Source organism: Stegodyphus dumicola, chromosome 9, assembly GCF_044657685.1.
Source record: "Stegodyphus dumicola isolate Sdum_Otavi_A_Nest chromosome 9, ASM4465768v1".
NCBI classification, from domain to species: Eukaryota; Metazoa; Arthropoda; class Arachnida; order Araneae; family Eresidae; genus Stegodyphus; species Stegodyphus dumicola.
The window spans coordinates 161,265,212-161,281,890 of record NC_140776.1 but is presented as its reverse complement, the minus strand read 5'-3'; the positions used below and the strand labels follow the sequence as shown (position 1 = coordinate 161,281,890).

The window sequence follows — 16,679 nt, the reverse complement described above, 5'->3', positions numbered from 1 at the left end:
ATTCAAAATTCGATGACTCTATGTACCGTTGTTTTATCACAATACGAGAAATATACATACATTTATGCAGATTTTTCATTATTTAATTTCTTCAAATATAATGCAGGACTCTAACATTTTGTGGCAACAGTTTGAAAAGTGAACCGACATTTATCCGTCCGACGCAAAATGCCAAAACGAAACTAATAGTCCTTCGGGATTCAAATCCCTTTGGACTAAAAAAAAAAAAAAAAAAAAAAAAAAAAAAATGTTCATAGAAATATATCACATTTAATTATGATTGAATAAATTTCTGCCAAACTAATTGGATATGATTGGTGATTTGTCGGGATCCCGTTTCGTCATCTTCGTCTCGTCTTGCGACTCTGCCATCATGACAACGCATCAAAATTATTACATATATATATATATATATAATATTAAAAATATACTAAAAATATTGAACCACTAAATTTCTCTTTCGTGTTAGGAAATAATTTAAATCACGGAACATTTTTAAGTCAAAATGGCTGAATTATATATATACGTATGTCGCATATATCCATATATGGTGAGAACAACAAGAAACAAGAAATGTCTGAACCAAAAAAATTTAAAAAGTCGTGAAAGGTACACTTTATGTGGAGGTGAATCCTTTGTTAAAAGACATTCTTGTCTAAAGTGTCATATGAAGAGGCGCTTGTAAAACTATATGAGAAAATATGCATACCTCTAAATAAAGAAATATAGATGCATTATCTACCTATAAGCGATATAATTAATTGATTGAATTGTACTTCATAAATATACAAATAGCACAATATTGTGGAACGCATTTAACATGGGGATTAAAAATATCATACGTATACTTTGGTTCAGCTTTCACATATGTATTCTTTGATTCGGTGGCTAACAGCTATTGCTGATAATTTGTTTATTAAAGGGAACATACAGCAAACAAACGGCTTTAATAAGGCATTTTGTCAGAACCTTTCCTCGAAATAAACTTCAGAAAATGAGATGTTCTTGTATCTTATGTCATGTTTCTCCAAGAAAATATAAAATGGATTTTGGTTTTGTGTTACAATATTTCAAAAATGATATATAGCTGTCACATCTGGGGTTAAAGAATGTCCATTCTAATTTTCCTTCATTTAAATTAAAATGAAAATTTCTTCCTAAACTGAAGTTTGATTCTTTTGCAGCTGACTTTTTCTTATACTGCATTTAGACTGACTTGCTGTTTATAACTGAGGAAAATTATTAAAGGGAACATATAGCAAACAAACGGCTTTAATAAGGCAGAACCTTTCATCGAAATAAACTTTAGAAAATGAGATTAGAATACTCTGTTCTTGATCTTATGTCATGTTTCTCCAAGAAAGTATAAAATGGATTTTGGTTTTGTGATACGATATTTAAAAAATGATATATAGCTGTCACATCTGAGGTTAAAGAATGTCCATTCTAATTCTTCTTCATTTAAATTAAAATGAAAATTTCTTCCTAAACTAAAGTTTGATTCTTTTGCAGCTGACTTTTTCTTACACTGCATTTAGACTGACTTGCTGTTTATAACTGAGGAAAATTATTAAAGGGAACATACAGCAAACAAACGGCTTTAATAAGGCATTTTGTCAGAACCTTTCATCGAAATAAACTTCAGAAAATGAGATTAGAATACTCTGCTCTTGTATCTTATGTCATGTTTCTCCAAGAAAGTATAAAATGGATTTTGGTTTTGTGATACGATATTTCAAAAATGATATATAGCTGTCACATCTGAGGTTAAAGAATGTCCATTCTAATTTTTCTTCATTTAAATTAAAATGAAAATTTCTTCCTAAACTGAAGTTTGATTCTTTTGCAGCTTACTTTTTCTTACACTGCATTTAGACTGACTTGCTGTTTATAACTGAGGAAAATTAATTAAGAATGTCAAAGTTTGGTGTGTTAATGTTCTTTTTTCATAAGGACAGAGTTAATCGAAAGAAGTGATTCCAATCTGAGAACATGTTACATTTCTGCCTTTAAACATTAGCGCAATAATAGCAGATAAATCTAGCATACCCATTTTTGCCATCATTTAAATTAGTGCCATTGCCGATGGGTTGGACTTCTGCATGTTGGTCCGTGGAAGGTATTTTATTTTACTTCTGTTACATAAAGAAAAACCATCGGAGGTATTCCTCTATCCATCACCCTTGGAACGGGCTCTCTAGGGGCTATAGGCTCCCTCCCTCTGGAGTGCAAACACCATGGGCAAGTATAGACTGAAGAAACATTCAATTTCAATAAGGTAACGGCTCCATAACATCAGTGGAGATCGACATATGACTAAAGCCATAGCCAGGCTTAGAACTGGCAGACACAGAGGACTGAAAATTGACAGATATGGTAGAAAAGCCTACAGAAACTGTGGTAACTGCCCAGACACAGAAAATAGGCTTCATCATAGATAGGATAACATCAACCAGTTTCGTTCGATCCTTCGATAGTACCCTTCGTATCACTCCATGAAAGAACCTTTCAGTATTTCAGTGGATAAAGTCATTGAATATAGATAGCTTAATCCAGGCTGAAATTAAGACTTTTAATCATTTTTTAATTAAGGATAATTAAACATTATCCTTAATTAAAAAATATTTCTTTATTTAAAAGTAAAAGGCTGAATATTTCTTGCTTTAGTCTTTACAAGTTAGTGAAAATGTCTAGCATGAACCCAAAGAGTACACAATAAAGTATAATTAAGTAGCACAAATTTTAAAAATCACTGGAGTCCTCCTTACGTAAAATCTCTGAAGTTTCGCTTTTCATATATCTAATCATTACAAGCTGAGGAGAGATTTGCTGTATGAAAATTTAGATTGCAGTCTAACACCTCAAAGAAGTACTCATCGTTCAAAAAATTTTAAAATATGGAAACCACACAATTAATCTGCTCCTCTTCTAAAGTACAAAATAGCTACTGCTGCCAACTCATGAAAGTAAATTTTTACGGTTGAGTAAAATTAAAACTCAGTTAAAAAAGAATTTAAGTTTAAGAAGCCATGTTTATTTTTGAACTTATTTTTTTAAAAATCTAATAAGGTATAAACAGAAAAATAACAAAATTTAAAAGAAATGTATTATCATTTGAATAAAATTAGAAACAGAAATAAAGACAGAAGCTTTCAAACTATATGCCACTACCAAGAGAAAGATTTTGTTGCTGTCAACAACTCATAGTCCATTTAGAGAAAGGTATATTTTAATTGTATGCACGTGTGCTGTGACATATGAATTTCAGTCAAATCAGAGATAAATGCTGAAATAAATGAAAATGAATAAATGGAAAAAAAAATCTGAAATGTTTCAGATTTTAAATTACGTCCAAAGGGGCGTTTTTTAACATTTTGTGTGTTACCTTTCTTTATTAAATATCATGTTCCTCGCACTTAAACCATAAGATCCAGTGCAACAGCAATATCGCAAAATAGTTTTAAAACGAGCATATCTTTAGAATTTCCGATACAGAGACTCACGCGCTGGAGATAAAAATGTTTTTTCTGCACAACGTTGCCATTGCTCGCTTTGAAATCCTTGAGTTTGTTAATCAAAAATTCGTCAAAGTTTTAAAAAATAGGAAATCGATCATAAAACAAATTTCAAATTTCAAATTTGGTCTTCCACATGCTCATATTCGTTGGAGGATTACGTTATTCAAAATTCGATGACTCTATGTACCGTTGTTTTATCACAATACGAAAAATATACATACATTTATGCAGATTTTTCATTATTTAATTTCTTCAAATATAATGCAGGACTCTAACATTTTGTGGCAACAGTTTGAAAAGTGAACCGACATTTATGAGTCCGACGCAAAATGCCAAAACGAAACTAATAGTCCTTCGGGATTCAAATCCCTTTGGACTAAAAACAACACAGAATTATAAAAGTTTGTCGAACTTCTAAGTAATGTTTTAGTTGAATATTTTCAAAGCTGTATAGTAAGGATATTCGTATTTATAATGTATATTAATGGGGAAAATATTCCCGATTACATTTCAAGCAGTCAAAATATTTAAAACTTTGAATGATCTAATCTATAATTAATATTTTTATAAATCCCGTCTATTTTTCAAAACAATTAATAATACAGATTGCATATATCACATTCGTGTAATTCTCAAAACGAGATGAATCTTTTGAAATTATTAAGAGTTAAAAATATTACATTCTCTAACTAGCTTCTTGAATACATAGAATAATAATAATTGCAGTGAACATTATGCTTATGAGTTGTGACTATTTAGAATATATTTTAATTGGCATGCTGTATACCTACAATTTATTCAGCTTAAATCTAATTTTAAAAGAAATGCATATCATTGTATTACTATATCCTTTTTTTAATGCAATACTTTAATCTTTTTTAAATCTATACTTAATGAAATCAAATTGTATTCTTATAACAGACACAGAGCTATCAATATTTTTCTTCAAATCTACAAAGAAATGTGGCTAGAAGAAGAAAACACTGGGCAAGAACAACTCATTGAGAATCTCACGGTGAGTAGAACAAAACTGTATAATGCAACTACTTCCTAAGCTAAAGCAGAAAGCGTTAAACTTGTAAGCAAAAAGAATCCTCTCATGAATTATATAACTAAAGTTTCCTCAAGAACGTGGAATGGTCATTTGAAATCTTCCCGCCGTAATAGATTGGTGGGGGTCTAATTTTTGTTTTTGTCTGGCAAAAACCATATTTGTTAGGGATAGGGCATTCAAATCCTCAAATTCCAAGGATCTTAAAAACGGAAACATTTGTTATAGTTTCAATGTATTTATTGCCAGTATGTGTGTGTATCTGAGTTACGCTTTGAAACAATACTGTCCTGTTTAAATTTACTTTGATTGAACAAATTTATCCTAAAATATCAAAACGCGGAAAAGTTGCATTATATTTTTTTCTAATTATGTTCAGAAAAACGGCAAATTAAGTTAGAGTCTCAAATATGTACTTTATAATTGAGATACAATACAATAACACGCCGAACAAGTATTAATTTAGAAATCAAACTACAAAAATCAGCGTTAAATTTTCAAATTTTCACAGGATATGGTTTTACCGAACCATCGAAACTAGTCCTGTGAAAATTATAGCCGATAGTTAAAAAGATATAGCCGATAAGATATAGCCTGTTTTAAAAGATATAGCTGATAAGATATAGCCTGTTTAAAAAGATATAGCCGATAGTTTCTGATGGTTCGGTAAAACCATCGAAACTAGTCCTGTGAAAATTTGAAATAATAACCCTGACTTTTGTTGTTTGATTTCTAAATTAATGTACTTTATACTCTAAAATTCATTAATGTCTTATTAGTAACTGTAGACGAATTTCTAAAAACAGTGTTCTTAAATTTTTTTTCATTAAAGGCAGGTTCGAATTTTGCTTTAATTAAAATGTTTTAATACTAAGCAACTTTCTAATTTATTTTTTGTTATTATTATCCTGAAATGAAGAGATCGAGAGATTAGAGAGCCTTTTAAGATACAAATTAGAAAAAAATTTGGGATTTGTCCCTTAACGATTATATATACATAATTTACTAATCTCTATAAAGAAATGTATTTGCAAGAGGGCAAAATTTACAAACATTTTCTGAAATATATTGTTACGTTACTTCTCTTTCTTCTTCTGACACCAGTTGTTACGTTATTTTCTCCTTCACATTCGTACGGGGTTTGTAGATTTGGAGTGAATAACGACGACACTTTATGAAGTATCGAAACACACTTTATTTGTCAGTATTGTCAGGACAGCTCCAAAACACGTTTTACAGTCGTCGAAGATCTACTATAAACACGCTGACACGATCAGCGACACAGCCTTCAAGTTATCAGGCTATCATGGTGGAGATAGCTTCCTCCAAAGCACCCGACTCTGCTTTCTGGAGTTTCCGGAGTACAGCTCCCGACTCAGCTTGGTCGTTCTCGGAACTCCACTTACTCTCGAGACTCTTCACGCTACAACTCGCGATACACTCGACGACACACGAGCACAGCTCCCGGCTCTTCGGTTCAGTCGTTTCCGGAGCTCAAAACGCTCACTCAACGATGCACTAACCGCGATACACTACGAGACTCCTTCATTGAACTCGACGACCCACTCGGCACTCGCTGCCCGGCTGTCAACTCGATCGACTCTGCATGGATTGACTCGCTAGACGAGACACACTCACTCGATAAGAGATGCACACTCGATGAAAGACATACACTAGCTGACTGCGGACCAGCAGTGTTTATATAGCTTTCGGCTTGTATTCGGGAACATTCTGGACTAAACCGGTAAGAATTCGTTCCAGAAGGTTCTCCAACTGTCCATGGTGTTTCGCCAATTTTATCGCCAAATGGGCGATTTCTCGCCAAATCTGGCAACCCCGCCCTCTTTACTATTTTATGGCAACCCTAAAAACTGCTTTGCGGGGAAGCCATCTCACCGCGCCTTTACATTTCGTAACAATATGTTTTAACCAATGGATTTTTACAGTTTGTTAAAACTACGATACAAATTTGGTTCATAAAGTGCGCTTATGAATTTTCAGAGTGGTTTTTTAAGTCCTGTTTAGCACGTAGTAGCCTTTTCTTCAGTACAGAGAAGCCGAAATCTCCCGTGTAGTATAATAAATAAAGTGTTTGTAATTATATCAATGTCAATATGAAATAAAGTAGTAGAATATTCAGTGTGAGAGTCAAAAATAATTTCTTAGCATTTTAAGCATGTGTTTACAACATATGTAGTTAAAAATGTAACAGCGAATTCATCGTGTAGGGGAAAAGTGAATAAAAGAAGTTGTAAGATTCGTACCTGTGTACTTTTAAGTTAAAAGTTGAAGAATCGTAACTGATAAGCGAATAATCGCTTGAGTTCGTGAGACAGAGAGCAAAACGTAAGAAGGGTAAAATTACCCCTTATTATTCCAATAAATTTTGACAGATGACTCATTTCTTAGAGTTACAATAAAGCCTCCACTCGGGCTTGAACTTAGGAAACAAAAAACTAAAACTTAACTAATCTTAAATAAAAAGATATAGTCGAAGCTATCAAAATTCCAACAGAGTTGGCCCCTTGACGCGAATTAAAGGCGAAGCTGTCAAGGGCCTAAAGTACGGCCGTGCGTAATAATAGCTTAAAAGAGAGAGTAGCCTGAAAAGGCAAACGCGCGCTAGTCAGAATCACTGGCTCTCTGACGAAGTCAATAGAACTTCACAGTTAAATACTTCTCATTTGCATTCAAACGCGATTCTAAAAATCTGATGTGTACATCACATGACCTCCTAGTACGGAATATTAAATTATACGCATTTTTTCTTGCATTTCATTTAAACGTATTGGATTGAATTAACTTTACTTCGTCGATAGCGCTTAAACCACAATAGAATAAATGTAGTCTTTAAAATTCACTTTATTAGTTTACCATAGGGACACTCTGGCGCTAGGTTTATTTAACAGCGTTATGTTTCGTTCATATTATAACTCAGAACGCACAAAATTTATATCATTTAAAGAATTATCTAATCGTTGCCACATGTTTTTTTCAAATACTATAATAAATCTAGAACGATGTATAAAAGAAATTAAACAAACAAAACAAAAAAGAAACAGTTTTTTCACAGACGATTCAGTATTTCTCATTTAATTAATTCAGTTCTCACTTCGCGAGAAGGACAAAATGCATGAAAACTCAAAATATCTATATTAAAAATTACGAAGTAAATCTTAAACGCTTATTTCCTCGAAAAAATTCCAGAAAGAATTAAGCATGATTTCATTCGCAATAATAAATGAATGCGTTATCTTTGTTGTTGCGAAGCTAAGTTTCTCTAGATTGGCAACAAATCCACTAGTCTACTGTTTCAAACGTAAACAAGCAATGGCCGCCATCAAAAAAATTATTAGGCTTAGCGGCACTTAAACATCTTTACAATTGTTGATAATTCTAAAAATATTGCATAGAGATTTAATAAAGGCATAAAAACCTTAACCGGAAGATAAGAACAACATAATTCAATCATTTTTAAAGCAAAATATGTACAATTTACAAACATATAAGAGTAAAGAAACTGAGATCACTGAGACGCGTAACAGAGTGGATATATATATAAATATCTTTATATACGTTTGTTGCGGCCGATTGCAACCAAAATACGAGGTGCATATCTACATGTTAGAGCAGTTCTATATACAAAATTTCAACATTTTTAGGCTATCTGTTTTTGAGTTATGCGAGATACATACATGCCTACGTACATGCACCACGAAAAAGTTTCTTCAAAATTCATTTTAAAGCAGTTTTATATTTTTTTTTTTTTTTTTTTGAGGAAAAGAGTCTTTTATTCTGTCCTTACGTAGAGACGTCACGCAAAAACATCGTTAAATTGCATTCGAAAGCGGTCAAAATGGATATTTTCGTTGAAGTATGTTGCTCGAAAGTTTTCGCTATTACAATACTTCCTTTTTACTTTGTACAAGGAAGAAGAAATATGTTCTGTTTGGAAGTTGTAAACTTGAAATTAAGAAGAGATAAGAAAGTAACTTTAACTCAAAATTTAACTGTTAGATAAATTAACATAATCCTTACAAAGTAAATAAGTAGAACCGGCACGGCAGATGTACTACTCATACTACCAGTTTGTACTACTAGCAAGTCTGATTTTCTGATATCTAGAAAAGTTTCCTACAAATATTGAGTAATATTGTATTTCTTTAATTGTAAAACGCATCTTTTAATTTCTATTAACTTCTTCAGTTTATTAGCGATACTAGTATTCCCTTAAATTAGGAATTTAAAGGATTAATGTGTGATTCGGAAATATCTGATACTTTAAGATGCCATTGATTCCTAAATCCTTCACGACGTTTATATAGGGAAAAACGTGCATTTTATAATAGAAGAAATACGTTACTTTTGATAGACATGTTCAGGCACAAGCGGGCGAGAACGTATTCTTTATAATAACGTAAACTATGCATTTAGGTAATTTCATAACATTAAATTTCTATACTTTGTTAAATATAACTATGTTCTAATGCACCTAAAGCAGTGGTTCTAATACTGACTTTATTTCTGTAACGAAATGAATGCTTGGTTTTGTGAGTCATTTTAAATTTGTATCATAGATATTCCGTTCAAAACACAAATTTTAGTAGAATTAATGTCAGAATTTGTTTATGTTTCAGCTAGCCATGCTATAGAGTGGTTTATACCAAGAAAATTAAAACTGGAATTTTAGCAATATATCCTTAGGCGCGTTTGAACAAAAGCTTTGTCAATATTTATTTATTTTTTCCCTTTGAGAACATACAGACTCCCCGTGCACCACATATGTACAACACGGGACTTACAGAAGTAAGTTAACTAGAACATTAAAGGTTACATGTATAAATAAACATTAAAAATTACGTGCATAAATACAGCGAACAAAAGCAGAGAACAGCAGTCTGGACTTCACGAAAACAGATACGTTCACTGGCCAAGTCAATGCGAACATTTTCAAATCGTTCTGTAAGCATAATCTAGGGCCATCAAATGTAGGACACGAGAAAATCAAATGTTCCACATCCTGAGGAACTCTTTTTGAACATTCATATAAATTGTTTGATCGTAGATTAAAACGAAACAGATAACTTGCTAATTTAAAGTGACCAGATAAAAACTGAGACACTTTAAAATTTAACGAGAGGAAAGACTCGGAATTCAGTCTATGGTAAATAGAAGGAAGGAACTTTTTGGTGACTTCAGCATTACAAGATGAAATATATTCCTCATTCCACATAGCTAAAAGCTTTTTATAATGAAAGGTCTTCCAATAACTCTTTGGAATGCTAATGTTGAAATCAATGGGTAAATTTAAGGCATCTTTAGCTAAGAAATCAGCTCTTTCATTTCCGTAGAAACCATGATGAGCACGCACATAAGCAAAGCAGATATCAATATCTCTAATTCTAAGTGAACTAACAGTTGTAGGGTTTATATTTATTTTAACTAACATTTATTTTAAGTTTAAACTATCTTTCCTGTCAAGCCTTACTTTCCCCTGGAACTGCCAATGCCAGAGTATGTAAATTTTAGTAGAACGCGCAAGGATTCAAATTATCAGCGGAAGTATTCTGAGTTAAATAGAATGGAAACGAGTTCGAGGTGTGCTGTTCTTACTTCACGAGCGCGGAGGTAGTTAGCCAGAAATTGAAGAACCCCGCGTTTCGGCCTGTGTGCTTGCCTCGGAAGAATTGTTATTCGTTCAACGTGATATTCAAAGTTTGCTGACTTAGCAGCGGTATTGTAAAACGCGGTGAGGTTAGTTACTTTTAGAGAGCCTCGTAGTTAGAGACTTGTTATTATTTCTTTTCAGGTTCTTATTTTATTTTACCGCCGGGTCGGCGTAGTTTGTGAGCGTCAAGAGCACGCAATTGTAATTTCTTAAGTTGAATAAAAAGGGACTTAAACCCTTAGCAAGACTCTGTCTATTTTCCAGTTTCAACAGTCACCTCTTGGTTGCGTGCAGGTTGGAGGCGCGCAACTCTACACAGTTACTAGGGTTTCGATAACTAATTTATCGCAGCTGGTAATACTGTTCAAACGTTGAAGAGAAGAAAGAGAATCAAAACAAATAAGGTGCTTTGAGGATGTTGTCCCATGATCCTGGATCCATTTGACGGCAAGATAAATGCACAGAAGTTCTGCTTGAAAAACTGTACATTCATTCCGTATACGGTGTCTAAGAAAACAAATCTCAGAATGGCCTTAAAAAAGAACAAATGCAAGGCCAACCTTGTTGTTCATCTAGCTGCCATCTGTACAGAAAACCATATGAAAACTTATTTCAGCAGTCTCTTTATAATCGCAGAAATTTATGGGTTCTAAAGAAGCGGGATGAGGAAGATCAGTGAAGGGGACAATTCCATTAATACAGTCTTCCGAAGCATGAGATGCCAATGACTCAAAAATATTATTTTTATATGCAATTTCAAAATCAATAGGCGGAACTCCTGCAAGAACAAAAATAGCCTCATAGCTTAAGGTTCTATAACCACTAATAATACGAAAATTGGCTCCAAAACTCAGCCCAAACTAAAATATTCATTCTCTTATACTCCGTTCATTCTATGTTACATATATATTTTTTATTCTGTTATATATGTTTTATATTCTATGTTATTCTCTATAGCAATCCTTCGAAGATGCTGAAACGAAAAAAGAGACTGAAGAAGCAGAAGTAAAACCTGATCCTCTCAGCCAGTTAGTTGTTGCTTTTTGCCGAAATGCCACAACAGAGCAAAGGTAATAACAGTTCTTTGGCGTATATTGTAAAGCACATTTAAAAACAATTTTCTTGAAAAATGCGCTAATAATTTTGTTAACTTTTATTTATTTTCTAGTGGAAGTATGAATGAAGATGATCTATATATGCACTATGCAGACATTTTCAGTAAGGTAAATTTACAAGACGTTTATAATCAAATCAATATGTTTACATGTATTATTTTTAAAATAATTTGCACGTGTAAGAGAAAATTATTACTTTGCAAGCATTGGGAAAGTCTTTTTCCTTAAAACAAGCAAAATTGTCTAAACTTCTAATTTTGATAGCTTACTTAAAACACGTAAATATCTCAAGTCAATCTGAAAGGGGCCCACCAGCGGCCGAGCGGTAAAATCGCTGAACACTGGTAGTTCGGTCCGAGGTTCGAATCCCGCGAACGGGCTGGCCGCATGGGCGTTTTCATAATTTTTCCCATGCGTAACGTGTATACGAGCCAGTTTCCCTTAGAAAGTCCTCCACGAAGGCATCCCTTCCCTTAGGCAGATAGCCCTATTATGCTTTGCTGTATTCTCAATACACCACTAATCTGGAAGGTTTCGCATCTAAGGCCTTTAAAGTTAAAGGTGCAAACAGCAATAAAAACGCTGTATTTGTAATAAAAACATTTCAAGTATTTACAGATCTATCTCCTGTTTTCGAAGGCAACTGAAATAAATTCGTATTGGATCTGCAAATGTATAAATATATATATTCATAATATACATATGTTTATACTCATCATTTATATATTTATATATTCATAATATATATATACTCATCATTTATATATTTACATATTCAGAATATATATATTCATCATTTATATATTTATATATTCATAATATATATATATTCATCATTTCAATAATATAGATTCACAAAAAGATTTTTACATTTCTGTGGTAAAATATAATCAAGAAATCTTTTTTCTGTGCTATTTTAGTGTTAAGATTTAGTATTAATATTTAGTTAGTAATTTGAGAAGTAACACAAATGTGCCAATGTTTTCTAATAAAAGTTTCATATTTTTTATGTTATCATAATTAATTACCATCGAGTTTTGTTTTAACCTAAGATTGTGAATAAGTAAAGCGAACTTTACTTATTCACAATCTTATTATGAGCATCTTTAAAGAAAGCATGTTATGAACAAGTTTACTAGTTAAGTTGCTGAATCTAAAAATCTATATTATTTTCAAAACGCAATTATCTGATATTCAGTTTTTCTGTTTTATATTTTAAAATAGCTTTTTTCAGTTTAACTAAAAAAAAATTAATATCTTTATATTTTCTAAGACTTTTGAAGTTCCATTTTCTCGTTTTCGACGCAGTGTATTTAACAAACCCGACTACAAAGATTATGTTTTTAACCTTATGCCAAAATCCTTATTTTTACATCTTGTTTAAGAAATTAAATATCATTCTTTATAGATGAATCATAGCTTCTAATCAGTATTTTTAGAAGCAATGATCAGTCACAATGAGTTTGTGATTAATTTAGAAAACAACAATATTACGTATGTAATACCAATATACAAGAGGAAATTTATGGCAATCTATTGCATCAGTGAGTTAAGGTATAATTTAGTAAATAAATACAAATATGTCCATTTTTTCTAATGAAAGTTTAATGTTTTGTTTATTATCGTAGTTAATTTGAAAATTGTTCTTTCCTTCTAATTTCATTTTTAAAGCCAACTATGGTTTAACCACTTTTTATATTGTTTTGTAAATATCATTCCTATTTACATAGAATCATGACTACAAAATTCTAATCCTCAGGCAATAAAACATTAATGTTATAGAGCAATTTGTATATTAACTATCACTATACATTTCTCTTTCACGTGTAACGTGTATACGAGCCAGTTTCCATTAGAAAGGCATCCCTCCCCTTAGGCAGATAGCCCTAGTGTGCTTTGCCATAATTAAATACACCAACACCACCATTTCTCTTTCTTTCATTTCGTGGAAGTCAGCTTTTTTATATTTTGCTTAAAGTAATTGGTTATTTATATGAAAAATTGCCAATTAGTACCATTTAATTATGCAAAATATTAATTTCAGAGCTGTGGTGGTGCCGATGAAGAAGAAGAGGAAGAAGGCGGAGATGAAGAAGGTCCATCTATACATGTAAGTTATAAATGATACTGTCATGTAAAGTATTTTCTTTTAAACACTGGCTATGTCGTCGTTTTTCTTGTTTAAATATTTATGCAAAGTTTAGTATTTTTTTTTCCTTTATGGAACTGTACATTTTATCTAGCTTTTTTTTCATGCTGCAATGACGGAAAGAAAAAATTTGCCCACATACTGGTACGTAAAATTGCAGAAACATATATGGTTCTATTCCTTTAATGCAGATATACTACCGTCAAATATGTCATCCTAATGTTTCATTTCATTAAGGTAATTAACTAATTAAGTGCGTTTGTTTTAGATAAATGTGTAAAAGTTAGCATTAGTTTATTACTTTGTAAAGGAAGATATTTAAAAATGTTCTTCAGAGTTAACGTGTTTAAACGCGAGAAATACAGTCAAAAGTCGTTAATTCGGACACCCATAATCCGGAATGATCTATAATCCGGACCTCAAAGCTAAAAACTTTCTGCGCATGCGCCGCGTTGACACATGCGCATAGGCGTTTACGCGTGCGCGTAAAACCTTTACGACTGCACATATGCATGTGCGTAAGCGCAGAATACGTTTTCGAGTGCGCGTTTAGTGTATAACGGACGGTATAAGCTAAAATTATCTAATTATCTATTTCAGTTAATGTTGATGATTGCGTTGTTCCTTAATCTTCGAATTGGATGCGGCTTATTATTTTTTGCAGACTGTAAGAGCAATTTTATAAAAGTAAACTTGAACTTTCGATTATGTCAAATAGAGTTTCCGATGCTGGGGCTCCCAAAAGATCTACAAAACGAAAGTATGTTTCGATATCCGTCAAACAAAAAGTGGAATTGCTGCAAAAAATGGATAAAGACATGAAGAAGGTGACAGAGAGGTTAGTGAAAACGCAAAAATTTCGATTGACAAGTTAGTCGGTATTCTCGACACAGCAATTACGGGACTTGAACAGCGAAACTTTGTAACTGAACAAGAAATTATGTCTGTTTATAGAATTAAAGAGAAAGTATTATCACATAAAACGAAGCAACTTAAACAACTTACATTGAAAGAAATATTTAATAAAGTAAACAAATAAATATTAAGTTTCTTTTTTGTAAATTTTGATACCCTTTAGATCATAATTGTTCTTTATTCCATAAATTACGGTTTGATATTTTTAATATTAGAATTTCTGCATGCCATCTTACGAGATTTAAACTGGTGATCTATAATCCGGAAAAATCGATAATCCGGAATCGCCGAAGTCCCGACGAGTCCGGATTATCGACTTTTGACTGTATTTTGAAACATTTTGTAACATGCATCTTTTTCTAAAGCGAAGACCGCTAGCATTTATAGTTGTGTATGGACTGGTCTTCAAAATAACACACATTTGCTAATATCTATCAAGTTTAACGATAAATATACTTTACATTACGATCACTTACATAATTAAATGCGCTTACATTATGATGTTTTTCAATCCAAGGGTCAGACTTTGCTATTTGAAAGTTTTGTAACTTACTTTTGTCAAAGCTGTATAATTTTATTAGTAGTTTTCCGCGTTAGATTCGCACACAAATGTTTTCGTAAGCAGAATATTATTAAACATATTGTTACGTTTTTTATAAATTTCTTTACGTTCGTACGACTCTGCTCAGTCGTTCTTGGATCTCCACGTACTCTAGTGACTCTCCACGCTATAACTCGCGATGCACTCGACGATACACTAGAGCACAGCTCCCGACTCTTCGGTTCAGTCGTTCTCGAAGCTCAACATACTCTAAGATCAAATTCGACGATGCACTAACTCGCGATACATTAAGAGACTCTCTCGGTGCGCTCGAGGACCAACTCGCCACTAGGCAATCACTGACTGAATATCAACTCGATGGCCTCCGCACGGACTGAGCTTTATATAGCTTCTGGCTTGTGTTCGAGAACATTCTGAGCTAAACCAGTAAGAATTCATTCCAGAATTTTCTCCATCCGTCTATCGCATATCGCCAGTTTTGTCGCCAAATGTGCGAGTTCTTGCCAAATGTGGCAACCCTGCCATTCCTTGCTATTTTCTGGCAACCCTAAACCTGCTTTGCGTGGAAGCTATCTTACCGCGCCTGGACTTTTCATTGCAATATAGTTGTAGAGTAACTAAATTTTCTTATTTGAAACAGGAAACATGAAAACTGTGCAATGCCTTCGTCGGGACTCGAATCTGGACCTTTCGAATATGCGCCGAGTCTGCTACCGTTACACCACAAAGACATGCAGAAAGCAGGAAGAAATGTCTTATATAGTTATCACCGTTTGTAAAAAAAATATTTTTTAAGAAATTTATACCTAAGTTACTTAGATATTATGTGTATTTTTAAATGGAATAACTAATTATTTGTACATCTGACTCATACAATATTTTTCTATTAGGAACAAGAAATGGAGAAACAGAAACTTCTATTCCAGCAGGCTAGACTTGCGGACAGAGGAGTTGCTGAGATGACCTTACTGTATATTTCTGCTTGCAAAGGTATGGAAGATACGAACAATAAAAATTAACTCTTTTCAAAGAACCTTTAAATGCAAGTAACGGCCAAGATGGCAAAACTGTCCTTTCTTTTTAGGGGTTCAAAGCCCTATGACGATGAACACGTTACGGCTTGGAATTTCTATACTGAAAGGAGGAAATGTGGAAATACAGAAGGTAACACTAAGAATTATGTGTTACTTAAAATCACTTTAGTTCTTAAATTCGTCATTTCTTGATATAGCCTTTGTTTGAAACGTAACGAAAGATACATTAATAGGGTGTTTTTAACAACGGATATTATTAAAATAAATACTAAATAAAAAATTATATGAAGTGATACTGTAAAGCATATATATTTATAGTTGCATTAGTAATTTGATAATTATAGATAATTGTTAAACCAAGTCAATCAAATCAATAAGTTTATTTTATTTATACGCGATGCAAGAGTTAACTGACATGGCCATCCATTCAAATTTCCGTTTATGTTTATTAGATTAAATTATTCATTAAACATTAGGTAGCTGCATTTGAAATAGTCGTTGAATGAAGTAAGGTTTCAAATGGTTGCGGAAGAAACCAGTTACTGACGTTTACGCCAACTGAATGAAACAAATTCATTAACGAGCACAGAATACTACTAACATCAATTCGACCATGAAACTCAACCAATTAAGGTTACTACACCTTTACAAATTCAAATTCGAAAAT

General features: G+C 32.7%; 1 protein-coding gene across 4 annotated transcripts in view; it reads left to right on the top strand.

The window, feature by feature from the left end:
- RyR (Ryanodine receptor) overlaps positions 1-16,679 on the top strand; it is a 406,107-nt gene that overhangs the window by 288,519 nt on the left and 100,909 nt on the right. For all 4 annotated transcript variants that reach the window (XM_085824283.1, XM_085824285.1, XM_085824284.1 and 1 more), the window contains exons 81-86: positions 4,440-4,533; positions 11,195-11,307; positions 11,406-11,460; positions 13,397-13,462; positions 15,869-15,968; positions 16,063-16,142. In XM_085824283.1, the coding sequence (XP_085680409.1) occupies positions 4,440-4,533; positions 11,195-11,307; positions 11,406-11,460; positions 13,397-13,462; positions 15,869-15,968; positions 16,063-16,142 (508 nt within the window). The remainder of the gene's footprint in view (positions 1-4,439; positions 4,534-11,194; positions 11,308-11,405; positions 11,461-13,396; positions 13,463-15,868; positions 15,969-16,062; positions 16,143-16,679) is intronic.